The sequence below is a fragment of the Ziziphus jujuba genome, chromosome 8 (genome assembly GCF_031755915.1).
Source record: "Ziziphus jujuba cultivar Dongzao chromosome 8, ASM3175591v1".
NCBI lineage: Eukaryota > Viridiplantae > Streptophyta > Magnoliopsida > Rosales > Rhamnaceae > Ziziphus > Ziziphus jujuba.
Window position 1 is genome coordinate 21,337,031 of NC_083386.1, and position 24,279 is coordinate 21,361,309.

At 30.0% G+C, this 24,279-nt stretch overlaps 2 protein-coding genes and 1 non-coding gene across 3 annotated transcripts; 2 read left to right on the top strand and 1 right to left on the bottom strand.

The window, feature by feature from the left end:
* Positions 1-12,692: 12,692 nt before the first annotated feature.
* LOC107413899 (pentatricopeptide repeat-containing protein At3g56030, mitochondrial) lies at positions 12,693-14,209 on the top strand. The gene has a single exon (XM_016021954.4). The coding sequence runs from the start codon at positions 12,958-12,960 to the stop codon at positions 13,978-13,980; it is 1,023 nt and encodes a 340-aa protein (XP_015877440.3). The 5' UTR covers positions 12,693-12,957; the 3' UTR covers positions 13,981-14,209.
* An 8,868-nt stretch (positions 14,210-23,077) lies between these two features.
* On the bottom strand, positions 23,078-23,890 carry LOC107413901 (LOB domain-containing protein 21). Its single transcript, XM_016021956.4, has one exon. It carries the CDS (start codon positions 23,873-23,875, stop codon positions 23,270-23,272), a length of 606 nt encoding a protein of 201 aa, XP_015877442.4. The 5' UTR covers positions 23,876-23,890; the 3' UTR covers positions 23,078-23,269.
* Positions 23,891-23,950: 60 nt separating this feature from the next.
* TRNAI-AAU (transfer RNA isoleucine (anticodon AAU)) lies at positions 23,951-24,024 on the top strand. Its single transcript has one exon. It is a non-coding gene; the product is annotated as a tRNA-Ile (tRNA).
* Positions 24,025-24,279: the final 255 nt, after the last annotated feature.

Here is a 24,279-nt window from a genome sequence, read left to right on the forward strand (position 1 = left end):
TTTACGCGCTTAAGGTGAGTGACCCACCTTTAAAAATATTTTGGGCAATTAATTATGTTTAATTGTTATTTAAATTATGCTCATGTGGTACAATTTAATTATGGTTTTATTGTGATTTAATTTACTTATTATGCATGAGCAAAGTATATTTCAGTAAAAATCGTACGAGGTTTTAAGTATTATTTTAGGGCATAATTGGGTTAATTATTTTATGAAAATATTTGTTTAAATTGTATAAATTATGCCTGCGCTATTTTAATTGTTGAACCTCGTGTTACGAGAAAATTATGGTTTATTTGTTATTGATGTTTTCGTACCGGATTGTGAAAAGGAAATATGTGGGATGGTATTTTGTGAAAATTTGGTATATTTTCCACGGTAAATTTTGGAAAACGATACAGTTGGTTTAATAATTATTTTTAACGCATTCATACAGTATTGGTGTTCTGGTATATGTATATGTGGTTCAGCGCGCAAGTATTATTATTTCACCCGTGAGTTGCCATTGGACCGTGGGCAGGCAAGTTTGTTATTGGCCACAGCTGCCCCCCTCCTTGGCCGGGATGATGGTTTCAGCAGCGGTACTGTCGGGACGCCAAAGTGCCGTTTGCAAGTTTCTCTCTTTAATCCCCCCGCCAGTCGGTGCTCAGAACGCTGGGTATCAGAGGGCATCACCGGTATATGGTGTGGTGCGTCAAGTGTAATTTTCAAATAAAGTTTCAAACCCCAAAGGTGTTCAAAAATTATTTATTATAATGTATTACATTTTAATTATATATTGGGGTATTTATTTATTTATTGTTTATCAAATGTTTGATTCCTTGGTTTTCGGGAAGTATGAATATCGGGTTTTGTGAAATCGTTTTAAAAAGGGAACATTTCCAACGGAGTGATTGGTGAGAGTTTTGAGGGAAAATTATTACTTTCAATTGTTGTTACTATTTATTTATTAATTGTTGGTATTAATTCAATTCCCTTATTTGTTATATTATTATTATTATTATCATTAAAAGTGTTCAGTAGTTAGGGTCACTCATTGAGATGATTAGCATCTCACGTTTTTAAGTTCCTTTCCCTTAAGTGCAAAGGGGTGGTAGACGTTCTTCCGGAGCGAACCAATTTTCCGCTGCTATCGTGTTTCGAGAAGTACCTTTGTACTCATTCATTTCAGTTGTATTATTTCTTTCATCTTTGTTGTATTTCTGTTGATTAGCACTTCATAAAGCTCTGTATACTATTTGGACACTTATGTTTTATTTATGCACTGGTTTACCGCTATTGTTGTGAAGTGTTGTGAATTGTGGAATCAATTTGTAGTTTTGCGGGAGGAATAAGGGGATGAGTATAGAAGCGTATTTTCAGTACAGGTAATTTTTGGTAAGTCTTACCCTTAGGGGAGGTGTTGCCGGATTTTCTGTTGGAAGGTTCGGTGGTATTTCTCTGGGATCAGGGCTTGTCTAGGGTTCCAAGGAGGAATTCTGGACGGGTCCTGACAAGCTACTTTCTAAGTAATAGAAAGAAAATCAATAATTGGAATAGGAGAGTTAGAGTCAAAAAGAAGATTTCTTACTTCCTTTTCTCATTCAAAACCATGAAACCAACAATCTTAATATCAAAGAGTCGGGCAAAAAAGATAGGAAAGCTCTTTATTAATGGAATTCCGACTTAGCACATTTTGAGATTTTGAGAAGAATTGCTCTTTGGAAAGCATAGTACAATGAAAGTTGTAAGCTTTGTTTGTGGAAAGGGTGTCTATCGTTGGCATCTACAATTTAATTAGTTAGGGGCTTGAAAGGTGATGGTTTACCTTATGACAGATGCCAGCAATCAACCATTTAAAAATTAATACTTTCCAATAAAATTATCTCGTTAAGGACTTCGAAAAGTTGATGTGACATAAAGTAAAAAACAATGTAAGAGCATATCCAATAGCATTAGATTGTTTAAATTCTCTTGTTACATCATAAATATAGACAATCACTTAAAAAAAAAATATTTTTCTATTGGAACTGTCCAAGAACTCTATCTCTATCAAGTTGACGTAACAAAAAAGTAAGAAAAATATTGTAACCATCACTAGTAGAACTCATATATCATTTTTCAGTTTAAATAATTGTCCAAAATTATTCTATATTTTTTCTAGTGGGACTGTCCAAGAACTCTATCTCTATCAAGTTGACGTAACAAAAAAGTAAGAAAAATATTGTAACCATCACTGGTAGAACTCATATATCATTTGTCAGTTTAAATAATTGTCCAAAATTATTCAATTTTTGAATTAGGTTTTTAAAATAAAAAATTAATATATAATTAAATGCAACCAATTAGTAATTATCTTGTCAATAATGTTCTCATTTGCAATTACTATTACAGATGATAAATAGTAATACTTAAAGAGAAAATAAATAAACATTATTATAAGGGGTGACAATCTACTTTCAAAAAGTTTTTTAGACAATATGACTTAAAAAACATTTAATAACAAATCTTATCAAGAAAAAAAAAATTTAAAGGAAAAAAAAAAAGATTGATACATCATTAATTAATTGGGGTTAGACGAAGTCATTGAAGGATAATTTTTAGGTTGAATATTTATTAAGTAAACATTCATTTCACATAAATAGCAAGTTCTTCCATTTTTTGGACTATATGGATAACAATCTAGATTTTTATTGGAGATTATTTAATTATATATATTATACTAATATATATATATATATATATAACTAGACTTAAATCAAATCGTTTTGATGGTTAGAACCTAGTAGGATCTTCTTTTTCAACTTTTGAATTGCATCAATAGTCGATATTTAAAAATAAATTTATCATTCTTTGGATTCAAATAGATTCATTTTCACTAAACAGGGTTTCACCATGTTATTAGACTCAAATTTAACTATTAATTGAATTTTAAATTCTCGCTATTGATATAATTCATGAGTTACTATAGGAAAATTTTATGTTAAAACTATTATGTCGTCCTGATATTATCTCTTTTTTATTATTATTTTTTTAATTTTATCTAAATCACTTGATTTAGTTAAGTTTATTTAGTTGAGCTAAGTTGAACCTATTTTTTAAAATTAAATTAAAAAGGTTTATCTAAGAGGTTTAGTATAACTAATACTAGATTGATGTAATAAGCAACTAACATAACATACCACAAAAGGTGGTAATTTAGGGGGAAAAAGTCACTTAACCATCATATATGTAGATTTAAGAGTTATGCTTTGAGTCTTGGCTTTATTACTGCCTCTGTCCTGATGCATATGATACTACTTGAAGATTTTTTTTTTATTTACCCAAAAAAAGAAATAGTAAAAAAACTTCACGCGCATGCACACACACACACACACACACACATATCATATAGATCTGATAACTGTGAATGTTGTTTTTCATATAAATCCTTTACTATATCAAAATTGTATATATATATATACATACTATTTCATATCATATGATTATAATTATAATAATAATTATTATTATAAACTTGGGGCATTTGGCTCTTGGGGTGTCGTCTGACTATACGAGTGCTATAATTATCCAATTCCCTTAAACATATTAATTTAAACGTATTTAATATTATGGTATTAATATCGTATAACTTAAATTCTACCAATAATTGTATCTTGAGAACCTAATAGCAAATCCCTGTTTTCCTTAACAGTTATCTTAAATTTGTATCCTAATGATTTTTTTTAATAAAAAAATCTACCAATAATTAGCCCACGCATTTAAAGACAATTAGACAAATAGTAATATTATATAACATGGAGTTGGCTTTATTCATTGGGTCCTTATAAAATGATAGATACATAAATTATTAATTTCAAGGATAGAAGAGGTAAAGTATATATGCCTACTTACACATAGAGGATATTATCAAATCCTCAATCTTCCTTATTGGCACATGGTATGGTCGGAGATGTCAAAGCCAGATTCATAATCTATACCTATATATGCCTTACATAATTATTATAACTTAGCCCTTCATGTATAGAATAAGTAATTGAAAGACTTAGGCATATCATGTGAATGCATTTTTATTTTTTTTAAAGAAAAAGAAACAAGAAAGAATAGAAAAAGGAAGGAATTCGTTCCATGCATATTGCAACTTTTAATGGGCATGAACAAAATCTTTTCCGGACAATGGAGATATTGATACCTAGACAGTATAGACACCTCAAAAGCAAAACTAGCTGTAAGCTTGGCCTTTGTTGGACAAAGATCAAATAAGCCATGCTTTGATGCAAATATGTTTTCCAGCCCTCAAAGGGGGGACGGCCCAAAAAAAAAAAAAAAAAAAAAAAAAAAAGAGGAATGCTTTACAAAATTGCCGGCGAAATTAATTAGTGGAAAGTATTACATATATACAATAATTTGTTATTAGGTTGACTTAATAGCATCATACTAATTATGATTTCAAAATTTTAGATTTAAATTTTAAAAATAGATCAAACCTAATTAAACAAATTCAAAAATATCTAATCGTTGTGTTGAGAATTTTTTATATAATATTATAATATCAATATGATAATAAACTGATTGCATATATATTATAGAATCCCAACTTATAAATCAAAGTTTTATCCATTAGAAGATAAATTGATAATTGTGATTTGAATTAAACCTAAAACCATACACGAGATGCCCTAACTTTGAGCAATTGCTACATAACCATCCATCAATATCTAAAAAATCTAAGAAATCTTGACTAGAGAATGCTTATATATATATATATATATATATAAGCACACATTAAATCGATTTTATGGTTTTACTATAAGAACTTCCTTTATAAACCATTGGATGGTTTCAAAGATTGAAATTTAAAAAGGTATTTGTACTTTACTGAGTCCTTAAAGGATTTAATTTCTCTAAAAGTAGTTTTAATATTTAACTAAATCCATATTACATTATTAACTAATTTTTAAATTCTAGCACTTTAAATAATCCAAGGTCTAATAAGAGGAGATCTAATTCTAAAATCATCTAGTCAACCTTATGTAAACTTTACTATACATATCATGATTGATCTTTTGTAAGAGTTCTCAATTTATCTTGGATACGAACTAATATGGACATAAAAAATGGAACTCGTATGCTACCTTACCCCTAAAGGTTCACTATCTTATATTAGGTTTTTAATTTAAAAATTAAAAGCAAAATATAATCAAATGTAAAATCAAGTAGCTAATAATATAAAAAGGAGATGATTATCAGTAGTCTACCTGAATATTTTTTTTGGGGAAGAAGGTAATATATGTAACAACCTTATCCCTTCTAATCATCGCATGTAATGTAAATGATTTATAGTCATGCACAATGTCATACTATATCAAGATAAAGCATATAGTCTTTTTTTAAAAATTGTTATGCATTCAATTGTTAGTGAAACGAGACACAAATCATTTGTATACTAGTTACATAAAAAAGGTTTTTTTTCCTGCCAAAAAAATCAATTCTCACATATATAAGGAGTCAAGCTCATATTAAGTCAACTTTATAGTTTCAACATAAGATTTTACTTTATTAGCCCTTGAATCATTTTAAAGATTTAGATTTAAAAATCAATTAATGGTTTAATATAAATTTAATGACATACTAACATGTTCTTTAGGGAAAGTGAAAGATCGGATGAACCATACATATATTTTTAGATCTTAGCTTTTGAATAATTCAAAGTTGATAAGTGAAGCACTATTGGTAAAGTTATCAAATCAACCTGATATAAGCCTAGTTGTATATATGTATCTACATATATACAGGAATATATTAGTCAAGAATTCCTTGACTTTGAAAAGTAAGAGATGATTAAATAGAAAATGCTGAGAGTTGTCACATCTCATCTAAAGTTTTAAATTTGAATTCAAATCCTAATTATCATTTTATATAATGGTTGATTCTTTAGTCATGTAAGCATTTTTGGTTTCCTAATAAGAGACTTACTCATATATATATATATGTGTGTGTGTGTGTGTGTGTGTGTGTGTGTTTCATGAATTTATATGCACCTTTAAGTGCATGAATGTGGATTCTAAACTTCCAACATCATGGAAAGATAATATGTTGTGAACATTAATTAAATAATAATTTATTGAAAACATGCTTCCCGTATAAGGTAGAAATATGTTAACGTATCAAATGTTGAGGATGCCTTCTTTAATAGGACTCGCCTTAATGATCCCTCCAAAATTCCTAGGTAACTTTGTTTCAAAAAAGCTTCATAGGATAGTTTTACAAAAAATCCAACAGAATCTCTCCTAAAATAGAAATAACGCAAAAAAAAATTCCTTGTAAATAAAAATATACTTTAATATATTCACAACCTCAATCTAACCTCGAAACTTAAACTCATCAATTAGCAGCCACCACTAATCCACAAACATAACACAATAGCATTGTTACCAAAATTCAAATGTTACTAAGAGGTATTACAAAATTTAAATCAATAAAAGTGGAACAAATAGTATAAGTAAGATAAAAATAAAAAGATTAGAGGAAACTACTGATGTGGATAACCGCAAGATAAAAATTAAAAGATTAGGGGAAACTACTGATGTGGTTATGCAAGAGAAATAATGTGTGAAGGGAGCTGCCAAGTAACAATTATAACATAAGGGAACAAATTAAAACAATAAAATATGATATAAGAACATCTTAGTGGGTGGATTATTTAATACAAAAAAGTACCTATTTACCATTGAAATTTTTTCTTCTCAAAACCTCACACTTGTTGAAAAGTTTACAGTTTTAAAAATTCTTTTACAAACACATATTCATAGCCCTAACAATTTTATTGAATAAAATTTGGTGTCTGATGAATAACTCAACAATTAAAACCACTTTTTACATTAAAAAAAAAAAAACAATTCAAACCACTTTAATATAATCAATTAAATAAATCAAAACCATAAATAATCATATGCAAAATCAGATGTTTAATATTAAAAAAATAATTGAATCACACAATTAAACCTTTCAAATAAATTTACTCAAAATCATAAATAATTACAAATCATCAGTATCTAATCCATTTATGGTGACTCATGTACCATATAATATACTTATGGTCTATTTTGACAATGGTAAAGTTAATAGGAATTTAATTTTTTTGAAAAAATAATTATTTTTTTTATTTGCATATTTATTTTGAACTGGAAAAATGTGGGAGCAGGGAATTAGATTCTCACAAATATAAGAAAATATGTGGGAAAGTTGTTTCTTCCTATAAATGTATCATTTTAAAATCTGAAAGAAAATAGTTTTAAAATTTTTTAAAAATACATATTTGTCTTTAATTTATTATACAATATTAAATTTAATTACTTACAAATCCTAATTTTCATATTACTCAGCAAATATAACAAGAGAAAAATTAATTCTTAGAAAACTAATTTCTAAGAAACTAAATTTCGGAAATCAATTTTTCTCCAATTTTGATATTTTCCAAACGGGCCATTAATGTAACTACATGGCTCTTGATGTCTCAAAGCACCATAAAACAAGGGAGATTGGAAACTCATCACGACTCTTTAGTACCATAAAGACATTTTGGCAGAATCTCATCTTCACTATTTATATTAGAGGATAACATATATATATATATATATATATATATATATATATTAATATTATGGCCATAATCAATATCCAATATAGTTCCTAGTACTGCATGGTACACTTATCCAATAAAATCCAATATCATCATTTAACCATATAATCCATATATGTTCCACAAGCTCAATTCTCAATTCCATCAAATTGTTCCATATAAATCAACATTTCATAATTCCATTTTCTCACTTACAATATTTACCAACCAATATTTTTTTATTTCACTTTCTCAAAACTAATGATTTTTCATAAGATCGAATTAAGAACAATTGGAATAAAATATGAATTTAAATACCATAATTTACAATTTCAAGATGAACAGAATAAATCTATAAACATTTAAAATCTTATTAAAAATTATATGAAATTATATATATATATATATAGATTAAAATATATGTCCACATATATGTAGTTATAATTAGTGCATCTCCAATGTGGACATCCGCATTTTAAAATACAAACATCCACACTAAAGACTCTTCCCGGTTATAATTAGTTAAAATTTTTATTAAAATTCAAAACCATGAAATTAACTATTTAACGTGCTCAAATTTATTTGAAAAATAATTTTCATAGTACGAATGATGTCCATTCCTGTTCAACTACTAGATATCTTTTAGGTTTACCAAAGGTGCCTAAAATATAAAAAATATCATTTAGGCTTACAAAACTTTATCTAAAGACAATGATGTGTACCAAAAGCCTTAAAATTAATTTTATCACTTTAGGATTATAGAAATTGAACATTGAAGAGTATAATTACACTATAAATCCATTAGACCTAGTATCCAAAAATGGAGTTTTTAAATTATTGTCAATTTTATAAAATTAAACCTTTTATTAGCTTCTAATGGCCTTTAAGAACACATCAGCAATGATAATTTTGTCCTAGATTATCGGAGCCCAATTTTACCAAGTATTTTCACAAATTGATCCATATTAGATAATTATTCAAAACTCAATTATAATGGGCAATTTATATATCAATGAAAAATCCATGAGATGAATAACACTATGGCATGCTCATCTCGATCAATTATTGTCGTCGATGGTGGAAAAAATCAATAGGAAACTTTGATCAAACTTCTAGTTAATAGATCGCTTAAACCTACAAAATTGGAGCAAAAAGAGGGTAAAAATGGATTTGGAATGCCTAAAATAAGGGTGATGGATTGGTCTCATGGCCTAAAATCGGCCAAATTTGAATGACTAAAAAATTTTGATCCTGCCAACAAAAATGGTTGATCCAATGGGTTACTAATTAGGAAAGGTTGGAAACTTTGAGGGCTAGCCAGATTTTCTATGAGCAACTTGAATGGAGGGCATGTGTAAGGTAGTTCGACTGAATTGGGGGTCAATTTGCCAGATTTGTCGATTATTGATGACCTTGACGGGAATATCCTAGGGGTGTTTTGTTCCACGGAGTCTAGGGATACTAAGGATATTTTTAATTTATTGTTCTCCATGTAAGCGGTCCCCATATATATATATATATATATATACACATTCTTAGGTCATTTTAAAACAATATTGGTGATATTCTAATACAGGTAAAATAATTAAACATAAAATTTTACAAATTTATAATTTTCAAATCATAATTCAAAATTAAATGTGTCATTCGTTTATGAATTTTTGTCAATGAAATCTACACAATTATAGTAATCAAAATAAAAATTTCATTATACAAAAAGTCAACTATTAAAGCCATATGCAGTTTACTTAGTCAAACTCAATCTAACACCTAAAATTTAAGTACAAAGTGATATAAATTTTACATTCTTAATTAATAATTTAATATTAAAATCTAATTGAAAAAGTAACAACTCTTAATCCTTGCTAAACACCCCGTATGAAATAAAAATTTCGTTTTTCACATATATCAAAATTATATATATAATATTTATTGATCAATCTAATATTGTTACCTCGGGTACCATATAGGCAATTTCGGCATGGTCCTCTCATTTGTTGGCATGATCTGAGGTTTTGCCTCTCGAATTCCCATAACGAGAGGGCATTTTTTGTCTGTTATAGACAAAGGTAGTAATAGGTGTCCATATGCAACTTTACCTACTCTGGACGGTGTAAATATCTGCTTATTTCCATGGCAGCGTACGTCAGCTTAAGTAAGATTGTTTTGTCTTTGCATGCATGTCAGTATGTACCTCAGATGTGTGTTTATATACATATAGCCAAAATACAGGACGGAGTAACGCAAACTATTTTCTTGCTTCTCTAAATACTATATAATTATGCTGTATCTAATAACATTTGCACAAGGATACACATGTATCTTTATCGTAGAAAAAACAAATACACATGATATAATAATCAGTCCAATTCTTTCCCGAAGCTTCTCTTTCACAGATTAGCTTTGGAGTATAATATCTGTGTATACAATAACAATATTATTTTAAAAAATTTGTGTGTGTATATATATATGTTAGTCATTCAATAACATGAGGCCATGTAACAAGTTTTACTAATTAAGCCACGGACAATAATTATATATAATTTGACTAAAAATAATGCGTGTTAATATATCATTCTAAAGCATCTGATTAAGTAATTTGATTGGAACAACTATGAAAGCTGTAGTAGATCTATTGCACGTTTGGAGCCAATTAAATAAGCATATTAAAAAGTGAACGAAAAAACATAAATGTATCAATATGATGAATATCAATATCAATATTATATATGTATAAAGTTTTTGTATGTGTGATAAGCTGTAAAAAGTGTCAAAGTAGCTCCAAGTAATGCAAAGTAGTCATCGGTCATGTGCATGGTGTTAAGCATGACAAAACCACAGATGCCCTTGTCAAATCATAACCTACCACTGCCCTATTTATTTTTCTTCTTCAAAGATGCTCTAAAACGGAGAGAAAGACAACTTACTAGTGAGGCACTGAAAAAGACTCCATATATTGGCCAACAGCCTTACGGGTAGTAAATCTCTTATCACGTAGAGATGGTAATATTATCCTGTGATCTCTAACTATAACCGTTGAATTTGTTTAATTGAATTAAATCTATTTGTTGTTTGGTAGAATATTATCAGATCAGTGGGATAAGATATATAATACTGTGGTTTTAGGAAAATTATTGGTCAAAATTAAGAGGACCCCCAAATTGGCCATAGGACCAAAAGATGAAGCTTATATATTTTTTTCTCATAGGCAAGGCATAAAGCAGAAGACAACACATGGGATAGAGATAAGAAAGGCCAAAAAAGTTCAAAATCTTGCTTTTTATTCTGATAGATATGCAATATATGGATATATCTGCATGCATGCAAACGTTTACTAATTTGTTTCTTATGCTTTTTTTTCTTCAGATTGGGTTTTGTTGATCGATTCAAACCCATCATGTCTTTTCAAACAAAAAGCAAACACCAAGACAACATGTTCTTAGCCAAAAAAAAAAAAAAAAAGGAAAAAAGGAATTTTAATCAGATCTTATAGGGGATACTTTTTGATACCAAATGTTAGCCCCAGTCAGCTTTTCGGTAAAAACTAATTATCGACTGTGTCATCATTTTGGTGATAAAGTCGTTTTCTTTTTCAATTCAGATGTCGGTTAAAACTAATGTTAATTAGTAAAAATTAATTAGCGGACTATCCACAATACCATAATTCAGTCACCCTTTTTCTTGTTTACCGACAAAAAAAAGTTCACCCTTTTCTCTTTTCTTGTTTAGAGTGGTAAATTCAATACAGCTGATCTGGATTTTATAGCCAAGTAATATATAACATGATTTTATAGCCAGTTAGTTTTCCTAGTTCTTATGATTAGTTTAATGTTAATTTTATTAGGAAAAAAGGTTATTTATTTATTTATTTTTGTTTGAAAGAGTTTATTAATGCTTTAAAGTGCAATTTCGATACACTTTTTACTATTTTCTAAGTATCTGATATAGTTTCTGCAAAGCTAATGTTAAAATGAAGTTGTTAGGATTTATTTTTTTTCCTGTAAAAGATGAATTTGTTTATAATTAAACATTAGTATGTCTTCAACTCTAGCTATGAGATACAATATGGAGAATTGATTTCCCTTAAATAGTATTTCCATTTGATCCAAAAATAAAAAATAGGATTTCCATGAGTACGACACTTGACTGGTATAGGATTTTAAAAATATTTTGAAACGTGACTACTATGACTTATATTGGTGACGGCTAGACAAATTAATAACGTTTTGCTTTTGATTGAGCTCTCGATAGCTGTTCTGAAATCTCATTTTAAGCATGGAGGTAGATTACCAACTACCGTTTCTCTCTCCAAATTCTTCGTTTTCCACCTCCCTCTTTTAAGGCTTCCCAAATTTCTCCAAACAATGCACCTGTCCCTAATAAAAGCCTCACAAATTAAGGCTTGGAAGCATAACCTAGGATGCTTGACTTTCTAGCATTTATGCTAGAAGCAAAAAGACAAAAGACTTGCTGGTATTTATGCGGAAGTTTTGTTACTCTTTCTCTCGTGACCACAAGTTGTATCGAAGATGGTATAAAATTCAAAATTATGCCAAACCGACCATTTTCCATAGATCCAACAAAATTTCTCTTTAAACATTCAAAGTTTTGTTCCATTTTCATTGGCCGAACAACATTGAATTGTTAGGAGTTACAAAACAGTCTTAAGAGATGTATTTAATTTAGAATTTGAAAATTTTGAAAAATATTTAAAAATTTAAAGGTATTCGATTTATAAAAATCCATTAAAATCTAGATGTATTGAATTAGAATTTTATAAAAATTTTTAAAATATATAAAGTATTCAAAAATTTATAAATTTAAAATTTTTTAAAAAATGATAGATTTTAATGAATTTAAAAAAAAAATTATGAAAAAAATTATTAATATAAAATCCAAGCGTATCTAAAATATTTCATTAGACTTTTATAAATTTTTTATACAATTTATAAAATTTCATAATAATCCATCAAATATTTTAAAATCTATAATTTATTTTAAATATATTAAATTCTAAATTGAATGCACATTTTAAATTATTCAGTTATAAACTACATTAAATACTTTGGACCATGCATATTTAAAATGTTCTCTATTTTGTGACGGAAGCATAAAAGCTTTCTTTCATGAGCAATTTCAAAAGGCCCATTAAAAACTGGAAAAGGGTATCTAATGGGCTCATCCAAAACCCAAACTATAGTTTCTCACATTAGCTTAATGGGCTTAATCTAGTAAGGCCCATTTTCTGCAAAAGGGGTTTTGTAGCTCTGAGCTTAAACCCTAAATTCTCTGCAGTCTGAAACCCCATCTTCTTCAATGTCAGTATCATCTATCTGTAACAGTGGAACCCTAAAGCCATGTTGCTCCTCCGCAAATTACCCCGCAAGCTCCTCAATTCTCAACGTAAGGTCACCATCCCGATCCGTTTCTTCACCACCCAAAACCCGATACCGCACCCGGATCCAAACCCAAACCCATTTCCCGACGAGCCCACTTCCGCCTACTACGACGAGCTCGTTAACACCGCGGGTCGTTCCAGGGACTTCGAAACCCTCCGCCACCTCCTCAACAAGCGCGTGAAAGACGGCTGCTTCCCCACCTCCAAAACCTTCAGTTTCATCACCAGCGCCGAGTCTTCTCTCTCCCTCGACGTCCTTTCCCACACCCTGTCTCGGCTTGACAAGGGCTTCACGCGTAAGAGCGCGTACGACTCCCTCATCTCTCGCCTCTGCAAGCTGTATCGAATCGACGAGTGTCTACGGTTGGTGGAAACCATGGCGCGTGGGGGTTACGGCTTGAATTCCTGCAGCTTCCACTCAATTCTCAACTCGCTCACGAGGAAGAGAAGGATGGACGAGGCGTGGCGCTTGTTGGATATAATGAAGACGACCGGTGTGTCGCCGGATCTGACGGTTTATAATTACTTCTTGATGACGTACTGTTTCATAGGAGATCTGGCTATGGCGGCCCGAATACTGACGAGAATGGAAGAGGAGGAGATGAGAGCGGACACGCGTACGTACGACGCGCTTGTTCTCGGCGCGTGTAGGGTTGGGAACGTTGAGGGTGCTCTGGTGCTTCTGCGGAGGATGGAGGATGATGGATTGCCCATGCTGCTTTCGACACGTAATTATGTGATTGATGCGATGTTGAGCGTTGGATATTATGAGCAGGCGATGAAGTTTGTTAGGATTTACAGTGGGAAGGACACGTGGCTGGATAGGGAGAGTTATGGGTGTTTGGTTAACCGTTTGATTAAGTTTCAGAGATCGGAGGAGGCAATGAAGGTTCTTGATGAAATGCAGAGAATGGGTTTGAGTATGGGTGATAAACTTAAACAATTTTACGAAACCAATCTTGATAAACAAACTTCATTTTGAGGATGTAGTCGAGGATATCTTTTTAAAATCATATATTGTAAAATTTTATAAGTTCTTTTTTCCAAAAAAAAAAAAAAAATTTGATGGTAGATTATCTGCATTTGAAATCTAATTGATTCAAAACAATGATGTTATATTTGGAAAATAAAAATGGTATTCAAATTAATTTTATGGAATTAAATGGATAAATAGTTTTTTCTCTACTTTATAATAAAAGGGAAAATATATTTTATTTCTTTTTCTTTTTCTTTTTTTTAAATAAAGTTGAACATATCGTCCTCCAGGTGAAAATGTATCTTCCAATTCCAAGCATCTAATACAAAAAATACCAACAAAAGAACATATTATATATTATAATTTTTAATCATATAAAAAGAACTCGATCCATTCAATTGGGAAAATCATGTTATTGCAATGCAAATTAATATAGGGGTAAGCCCAAATTTACGTGGTCTTCATTGTTTGCATTTTAATTTATTGGAAAAGACATATACAATTATTGTATTGGATGGATGATACACGGTATTTACATTGTATGGAATTATAAGTTGTATGGAATTATAAATTATTTGTTGATATTGTACCTAATTATTGACTGTCATATCATTTATTTTATACAACCATTACATTTAAATTTTTCTCGTTTGACATTAATATTTAGTTGTTTTCCTTGAAAAGTATCACTTGGAGGTGGTGTTTGTTTTGGATCGTCCGTCGGCTTCATTCTTCTTTGATTCTCCCTCTTTGTCCAGTGTCCTCACTTTTTTTTTTTTTTTTTTTTTGGGTGAAACTCCATATATAAGACATGGCACATTTAATTTTTTAAGCTAGATTTAATGGCTCTTTTGTCAATCTTGGTTGTGCAATCGGTAATTCTTGTAATTTCATATATCATACATTGCAATAAAGCATCATAACATAAACTGCTTATTTTTCCCGCTGTATTTCTCATTTAATGTTTTTCCTGCTAAATTCTTTGAATGTACTTTTCTAATCTATCATGTTCTTTTTTCTATCTATTATGTTTCCTCAACTTTTTGGCTAACTAATGGATTCCCACAGCACATGAAAATGTACCATCTATACCCCTTTTACAAGCTTTACATAGCCCACTTTGTGTTGATAAACATTCACTAAATGTTCTTAATATTATTTAGGTTTTATCTTATATATATATATATATATATATATTTATTGTTATGTATTTTGCTTGGTTTGTTTCATTTGAAAGTGGAATGAATTCAAACACTTGTAGTTCATGATAAGATTGATGCATAAAAGATGCTAGTACATGGACAAAGGAAAAAAGAAGTTAAGAAGAAAAAGTGAAGAAAGTTACATCTCCACAAGAAGGAATCATTGAAGCATAGATTATTTAGCTAACTCTGCCCCCAAAGTGCTCTGCATTAACAATCACCACAGCCAACGCAATCCACTTCTACAAAAAGGATTTCCTCTTCTACTTACTAATCATCCACGCTTTGCAATTTAATAAGAGAAAAAAAAAATATATATATATATATATATACAACGCAATCCACTTCTACAAAAAGGATTTCCTCTTCTACTTACTAATCATCCACGCTTTGCAATTTAATAAAAGAAAAAAAAAATATATATATATATATAATGACAAAAGAAATTAAAATTTATTGATAAAAGAAGAAAGAAACCTAATAAAAAAATAATACATGCATTTTCTTTTCATTTTTCAGATTATTTATTTTCTTTGTAATTTTTTAATCAGAGAAAAAAAAATGGAGTTCTTTATATTTGTTTTTCTTATTTTTCTCTCATATATTCCATACTCCGAACATCTTTTAAATTCGGTATATTGCTAAAAATTAAAATTTATCATGTTTCTTTATAAAGTGCTTTTTTTTTACAAATTTGGATTTAAATGGACAATGCAAATAACATTTTTATTGTCTAATAATGTATTGCATAATCTAAGAAGAAGAAAGTTTCATAAACCAAGATTTTCGACTAAAATTTTTTTGAATAAAAAATCATTTTTGATCGTTGAATAGATATATTTAATGTTATATAAAATATGATTATAACTATACAAAAAATTTCTCATTGTTCCTACCCCTTTATATATACCAATTCAATGATCAAAATAAGATTTTTGTTAAATTTTGTATATATATATATATATATATATTTTTTGGTGAAAGAGATATTTTGTATATAGAAGAAGCCTTATGTAAGAACAAGCGTATGTTAATCAAGAAGCTAGCTAGCATGAATGTCTCAATGTGAGTTCAGAGAAGCTATACATTTCCATAATTCAACATTCGTAAGTTTTTTCTTTTTTTTGAGTCTTTATGATTTATTCTCGAACTAAAAAGTGTCACTTCAAAATTTTAAACTTAATTGAGTGGTAGGGGGGTGGAAAAGGTACAAAGACGATAATGGTGCTCCTCCTCCTTTTCTCCCTCCGAAGAGCCTACTTTGTTTAATGGCCGTCGTTTTCCACACCACACGTAGCCCATAAAAGCAAGGCTGAGAGTGTGTCTCACGCTTTGAGTGCCAGCCCCAGTCAGACAAATATTGGTGGACAGTGCATGACAAATGGTTGGAAGGAGCGTGGTGTACACATTACATGAAAGATGTGTTGTGAAACAATGGGCCGGCCCAATATTGAGTGATCAGGGATGCTCAGGCTAATTTATCATAGCTTTTAAAAAATTATAAACAATTTTTAAGATTCAGCATCCAAGAGTAATAATTTTTCTGAAATTGCTTTAAAAGAGTAGTTTTTTTAAGAAATATTTTTAAATATTTTAAACTTTCATAAATAGTAAAAGAAAAAGTATACTATTTTTTAGATTGTTTGGATAATTTTTTTTATAAATATTTTAAATTTTTAAAAGAGTTTTTGATTAAAATTAGTTGTTTTTCAATAAGCATTTTTTTTTAAACAGAAATTATACCAACTAAGATGTTGAAGTAAATATTTTTTTCAAGTTTCTATATCATTAAACATTTTTTCAAGTTGCTATTTTATTGGGTTACAAAGTGATGTGTATAAAATCAGAATATATTATTTGGCATAGCTTTAAAAACATTGTTTTGATTATTAAGATTCACACGTTTCAAAAGCAGTTTGTAAAGAGAGTTTGAACTATATTAAACTTTAGATTTTCAGGAGTTCTAACTTAAACACGTAGTGAAATGTAGTTTTCCAAAAGAGTGTTCTAAAAAGGTTGAAGCTCTTAAAAAAAGCATAAACAAATGCTATCCCAAATACAACCCTCAGAAAAGTATCTCTCAACTTGGTGCGGTTTTGCTTGTCTTTCATATTGGACCCCCACCACCCACCGGCTATACTTTCCACGTGGGATTTCATTCATAAATCAAAAAGCATCTTTTCACGAGATTTGACTCGTAGGGCCTGAGTGAAAATAAACGGGCCTACTTGATCTTCTTCTTCAGAACTTTCAATTATGCATGTAGCCTTTACTGAAGGCCCACTAGATAGTTTAACGCTTTGCTTTAGCACCAAGATCTTGCTGTTTTTTTTCCCATAAACAGACTCGAGTCAAATGTTCTTAAGTGGAAAGATTATTACAATTTCTGTCTATGAGAAAAACCTCTAATAGAACATACCCCTTTTTATTTTAATTTTTTTTTCTCTTTCAATTTGTTCTATTCGTTTATCTGCACGAGAAAAAGTTGTTACTAATTTAGGGATGGTAAAAACTTTATTTCTTTCTTTTATCTTGAATCTCCTAAATGAATCTATAACTTTTAAATTATTGTTTCAAGTTTAAAATGTCAATTCTTCACTTATGCATATAGAATATCAATATATATATATATAGATTGTGGTAATACATTTTCTTTTTCTTTTCTTTTCTTTTCCATACATTTTTCATAATTAAACAATGAAAATTAAGATGCTTTACATATTTGTAATATATATATGAAGTGGTACCATCAGCAATAGTCTAACAGACCCAAAGGTAACTGGAAATTATTGAGTGTGCAGAAAATAATAAAATTAAAAAAATAAAAAAAAATAGAAAGACAATAAAAATCAAATTGATTGGACATGTTCCATGGGGTCGATCATTGGCTTTTATTCCATAGTCTTTATTTTCTTTTCCAGTACCACACTATCCGGCACTATATGATAAGGGGAAGGACCGATTGGTTTGTACTGTATTATCTTACTTCACATATAATTTGTATTTCAAACATATATATGAAAATGAACATCTCAGCTCCTTCAAATAAAACCACGTTTTCAGATCACCTTTGAAGCCTTCCTAGTGATAATATATAAGAGTCTTATTATACACTCAATTTCCTTGCGCTTGCTGACAGAGAAGCCGGCAATTTAGCCACAAATCTTTGCTCAGATCCTTTACTAGCAACTTTACCAATCTTTTACATATTTTGTCCCTGATTTCTGATTTGATATCACGTAATTTTCTTAATTTGGTAATATTTAGAAATTTCTTATGGTAAAATTAAATCAAAAAGTGAAAATAAAAAAGTACGCAATGATAGTAAACAAAGGAGGGTCAAATACATCATTCTATCTTTATGAATTATTATGTATTTTGATAATACTACATATATTAATGTTCATTAAATTTATTTATTAAATGATACATGTGTTAAAATATTATTCATTAGCATGTTTATATAATTTAAATATAAAAAGTAAATTTTTAAATAGATAAGTAAATTGAAAAAATAAACTAATTAAATACTGACGCACCATTTGTTACATCATTTAGTAAATAAATTTGATGAATATTTTGATAAGTCTAGCATTATTGTATGAAAAACCTCTTTCGAAATCTTTCCGGATATCTAAGATAGCCCTACATAAGAAAACTCTATTAAATTGGTACCAGAGTTTAGCAGGATATTTATATAAATTGGATATAATCCAATAGCATAAAAAAAAAATAACAATTTTTAATAGAATTTCTTAAATCATAGTCATACTAATTAAGAATTCCAACTTAAGAGAAAAAAATAAAAATAACCATACATATTGAGTTAAGCCACCAAAGTATACTTAAAAGAAAATAAATAAATACAAAGATAAATAAAATAAAAAATATAATAGTCTTATAGAAAATAGAAAAGAGGCAATAAATTAGAAAAGAGGCAATAAATCAGCAGCAAAAATGTGTTGAATGTGAAGATGTAATAATGATAAATTATACAAAAGCGATGATGATGGAATGATTCCTATACATAGTATGCATCAATTGCTAGGTGAGATCTAGGAGAAATAGTTTTTTTTTTTAAAAAAACAAAATTATAAAATGAGCTTAAATATTCTCCACGTTATAATAAAATAATATTTTTATAAGTAATGAATTATAACTATCGACAATGAAAAATATAAATAACCATATACTATAACCATAGTCTAATAACAATAATTATGTGTCCATATTCATTATCATAACCAGTCCTCTAACCACATTAGCAGCCCAGTGTGTTGTCGACTTCTAAAGTAGGAAAAACTGTTAACGCAGCCCTCATCGTCATAGAGGCATCGCAAATTGAAAGATCTCCTATCCAATTTCAAGAAACACATAATCAAGCATGAGATGGTCAAACAAAGGCGTGTAATAATATTTTAATAAATTCATATTCATGGTATAGTATGGTATATAAAGATCTACAACCGAATATATTTATATAATTATTTAAATAATTATCCATAATCATCATATTAAAATATTTTCACATATACTAACATAAACATATATATATATATATATATATACATTTGTATAACCATAAATTAGAATTTGTTTAAGTTAAACAATTCCTTTTTGCATACTATAATATGATAAATTAAATAATTTTTTTGTAGCATGTGATAAAACATGTAATTCAAATAATTCTAGATAATACTAATACTAATAATAATAATAATAATAATAGAATAATTTATATATCACATATAATCAAACACATAATTCCCAAACCATTTTAGAAAATAAAATTTACCCATAGATTGTAGCTCAAACTAGCTTTTCCGATCGGATCACCTTCAATATTAGTCCGGATACCTAAAATAATAATATAATATTCATTAGTGTCACGAGCCTATCTTTTTCAACATTCCTGTTCGGCACTTAGCATCTCCTTTACTAACTAAACCTTGTCCACAAGCTAACAAAATGCAGAAGCTAAAAGTAGTAAAGTAGGAAGTAAGAGAGTTTTAGAGAGTTTGAGAGAATATGAAGAGTGCTTGTATTGCTAAAATACTTGGTTACATGGGTTGATGTTTACAAATGAAGGTTCACCTCCTTTATATAGAGGGATTGACACGTAGTATGAGAATACAAGCTTCTTCTAGAATATTCTACTAGATATTTATAAAAACTATTCTAAATAGCTTACTAATTACATTAGTTTAGAATATTCTTGGAACTTCTAGAACCTTTTAGACTTCTCTTGAATTATCTAGAACTTTCTAAACTTCTTTTGAATCATCTAAAACTTTCTAGACTTCTCTAACCTATAAGCTTCTAGAATCTTCCGGACCCCTATGGATTTTTCTTGAATTCTCATGGAGAATGTAGAATCTTCCGGCTAAATGTAATAGCCCAGGTCCACCTGCTTGTGATATTGTTTGCTTTGGGTCCCGTCCGCATGGGTTTAAAACGTATCATAAGGGAAATGTATCTACAGCCTTATAAGGCATGCTTCGTTCCCTTTTCCAACCGATGTGGGATCTCACAATCCATCCCCCTTGGGGCCTAGCGTCCTCGCTGGCACATCGATCCTGGTACTGGCTCTGATACCAACTGTAACAGCCCAGACCCACCCGCTTGTGATATTGTTCGCTTTGGGTCTCACCCGCACGGGTTTAAAATGCTTCACAAGGGAAAAATATTCACAACTTTATAAGGCATGCTTCGTTCCCCTTTCCAATCGATGTGGGATCTCACACTAAGCCTAGAGAATTTCATTCCTTTTGTGCGGAACATGACATTAGGCTTCCAAAATTAAACAAAAGAGATTGGATACATACCAATCTTCAAAAATAACTTTAATAAGTTTAAATTTTTCAAATTGGATATCGAACAACCCAATTATACTGTAAGCCTTAAATATCAGATATCCAAAATTAGGATTTTTCATTTGAAGACTAATTTATTAAAATTAGACCTTCAATTGGATCCCACTGACACCTAATTGCACTATTCAATTTCAATTTCGTCCATTTTATCCAATTATATCCAAACAGGGTCTAAAGTTATCAAGTATTACATTAATTGATTAAAAAATAGAAAAAATACCAAACGACGTTCAAAATTTATAAACTTTATATTAACAAAAAGCAAATGAAACAAAGAATGCAGTGGTGCACTTACTTCGGCCAATTGACATTGTCGGTGGTCAGAAAACCTCCCCAAAGTATCAATCAAACTTGGTTTTATTGGATCTTGCAAAACAATTTCAAAAAATAAATATTGGAAATAAGCTCAGAGAATTCAAAATAGGGGGGAAAGGTTAATGGGGTGGCTTGAAATGGCCGGAAAGCAGTCAAACTTTGATGAAACCTGTGAGCTGCCATCACTTATGTTGGGTGGCCAATCCCAGCACATCTAGTGGTGGGCAGCTATAAGATTCCACGGTTTAGTTAGAAATTCAGTAGGCAAGAGCCTTGTCCAGCGCTTAAAAAAGGGTCAAATCGACATTGATTTGGTTTGATGATAAAATAGGTCCCGTTGACCCAATTTAGATTCCATGGGATTGGGGAGGATTTTTGTGACTTTTTGGATATTTTTTAATTTGTTTAATGAGGACATAATTCTCAGACCTTGGGTTCATTAAAAGACAATAAGGTGAATTGGTTTGTGCATAGATAAAATACTAATATTTGAAAACTTTCCAAAATTAACTTAAAATTAGTTAGCCCTATTGTCAGTTTGCGAACTTGTATTGATGAGCTCTTTACTACGGTATACCAATTAAAACAAAACTTTTAATCAATAAAAAGTTAATCTTAGAACCACCAACAGTCAAATTATTTAATACCATTCAAACCAAACCAAATTTAAATTTAAATTTTTTATTTTTGCGATTGTTCGTGACATTGTATATATTTTGCACTTTACTTTTAAATTTGAAAAAGTATCACGTTACTTTATAAACTATTGTTTTTTCTTCAGTTTAGTTCAATTCTCGGCCATTTTTTTTCTAACAAATTTGGCGAAATTAAATATGTGCACCAATTAAAAATGAAATAAAACAATAATAAAGTAGTTTTTTTTTTTAAATAAAATGACATTAATTGTGTATGGTTACTCCTACAAAATTCGTTTGTTTAAAATTAAAATGCATAATTAAACTAAAATGATTAAAAAAAATAATAATTCCGAGGCTAACATGACATTTTTCCTCTTTTTTTTTTTTTTTGGGGGATAGTTTTGAAGGTAAAATGCAACACGTGCCTTTCAATCTCATTGAGCTTTTAGCTCTGGTGTGCTATTTTGTTACTTTATTATACTAGAGCATCGCTTATGGCTCGGTCTGATCCATCCAGTGTACTTCAAGTGTCGTAGTGTGACCTGGCCACTGCAATAGGGGTCATCAATCACTGCCTGCTTTAGGTCCTCAACAGTTCTTTGATACTATTCCGATCAATGCAGTGCCATGTTTGGTCCATACATCCTTCTTTAGGAAATTTTTTTTTTTTTTTTTCAAATGAGTAAGGTGTAATTAACCTAAAAGAGCAATAATGTTCAACCAAATTCATATAGTTCTTTCTCTGATGGTCTCCTCCACTCTTGGGCTAACTGGGTGTTTATAGAATCTTTAGGCTCATATATACCAATTGAGGTTTTGTTCAACGGACAAAGCTTTGATTTTTTTTTTTTTTTTTAAAAAAAGAAAACTTCTATAATTGATTCTCCAGAAACAAAAGAAAAAATAAAAATACAAGACCAAGACAAAGTGGGTACGAGATTGTGAGGAATTTCGAGAAAATTCAGGAAAAGTATCTTATTTTTTTTTTTTAAAAAAAAAAAAAAAAAAAAGAATGCATCAAAACAGGTATTGTGCATCCTCAAATCAATCATTTTTGATCTTCTTGGTTCATGAATTGTCAAATCCCAAGATGAATTCCGCTGCCCCTTTTCAAAATTTGAAGAAAACACACTTTGAGATTGTATAGAATCTCTATAAGCAAACTAAAAATGATCAAAATCAAAGAGAACTCGATGAATCAATTTTGATCATATTCTTTCATGATCATCAATAAAATAGGGGAAATGATCATACATAATTAAATTCATCATAAGATATATGGGACATAACTATAATCATACATTAATCCATGTGGGATAGATTCCGTCAAATTGGTACTACTACTGTAGCAGCTGAGGCTATCAGTAAATCCATTATAAGCTGCAGATTGCATACCACTCAAACTAGTCCCAGTAAGGCGATCATCAAAGATGGTATAAGAGGAAGAAGAAGATGATGATGAAAAAGAAGAAATATTGGTTGCACATCGAGCGGCGAGACGAGCTCTGGCAAGAGCAAGATCGTTTTGGAGCTCAACCATTTTTCTTTGCAACATAGCTATAGCTCCAATGCAACCATAAACTGGATCTCTCAGCCTCGCCTCAGCTTCATAAGCAAGTGAATTCACCGCGTCCTCCCTTTGCTCCTCTGCTACTTCATTGAGGATCTTGCTCACATTGCTTGCTCCGAATACTTTGTGGACTTTTGCGAATTTCTTCGGCTCGTCGGAACGGAAATAAGGTGCGAATATGCAGTTAGGAATGCATCTTCTTTTCAAGAACTTGCAAGCGGCACAGGATGTGCTTGAACGGGCTCTATGGCCACCCCCCTTCATCGCATCCACCATTCCTAATACAATAACCTCCTCATCCATTATTTATATTTGTTTATTTTATTCATGAACTTAGCTTTATGATAAATAATATTTGGAACTTTCTGCCAATCACTTGGCCTATTAGCTCAGTTGGTTAGAGCGTCGTGCTAATAACGCGAAGGTCGCAGGTTCGAGACCTGCATGGGCCATTTATTAATTTATTTTATAATGTTTTTGACATCAAATTTCTTGCATCGATACCAAAATGTATTAAGGTGGATATGCTTTATCATTATATTTATATTATGTAAACAATTATAACTTAATTGGTTCTATGATTAAAAAAAAAAAAAAAAAATCCTTAATTGGTTCCATTCTCTATGATTTCCACGAGTATTTTTCTCCATTTCTATTGTATACATTGGTCTTCCTTTTGCTATTATTATCTCCATTCATTTTCCTCT

Coding starts and splice junctions, on each gene's coding strand:
- LOC107413899 (XM_016021954.4), top strand. CDS start 12,958: ATGTTGCTCCTCCGCAAATTACCCCGCAAGCTCCTCAATTCTCAACGT.
- LOC107413901 (XM_016021956.4), bottom strand. CDS start 23,875: ATGGATGAGGAGGTTATTGTATTAGGAATGGTGGATGCGATGAAGGGG.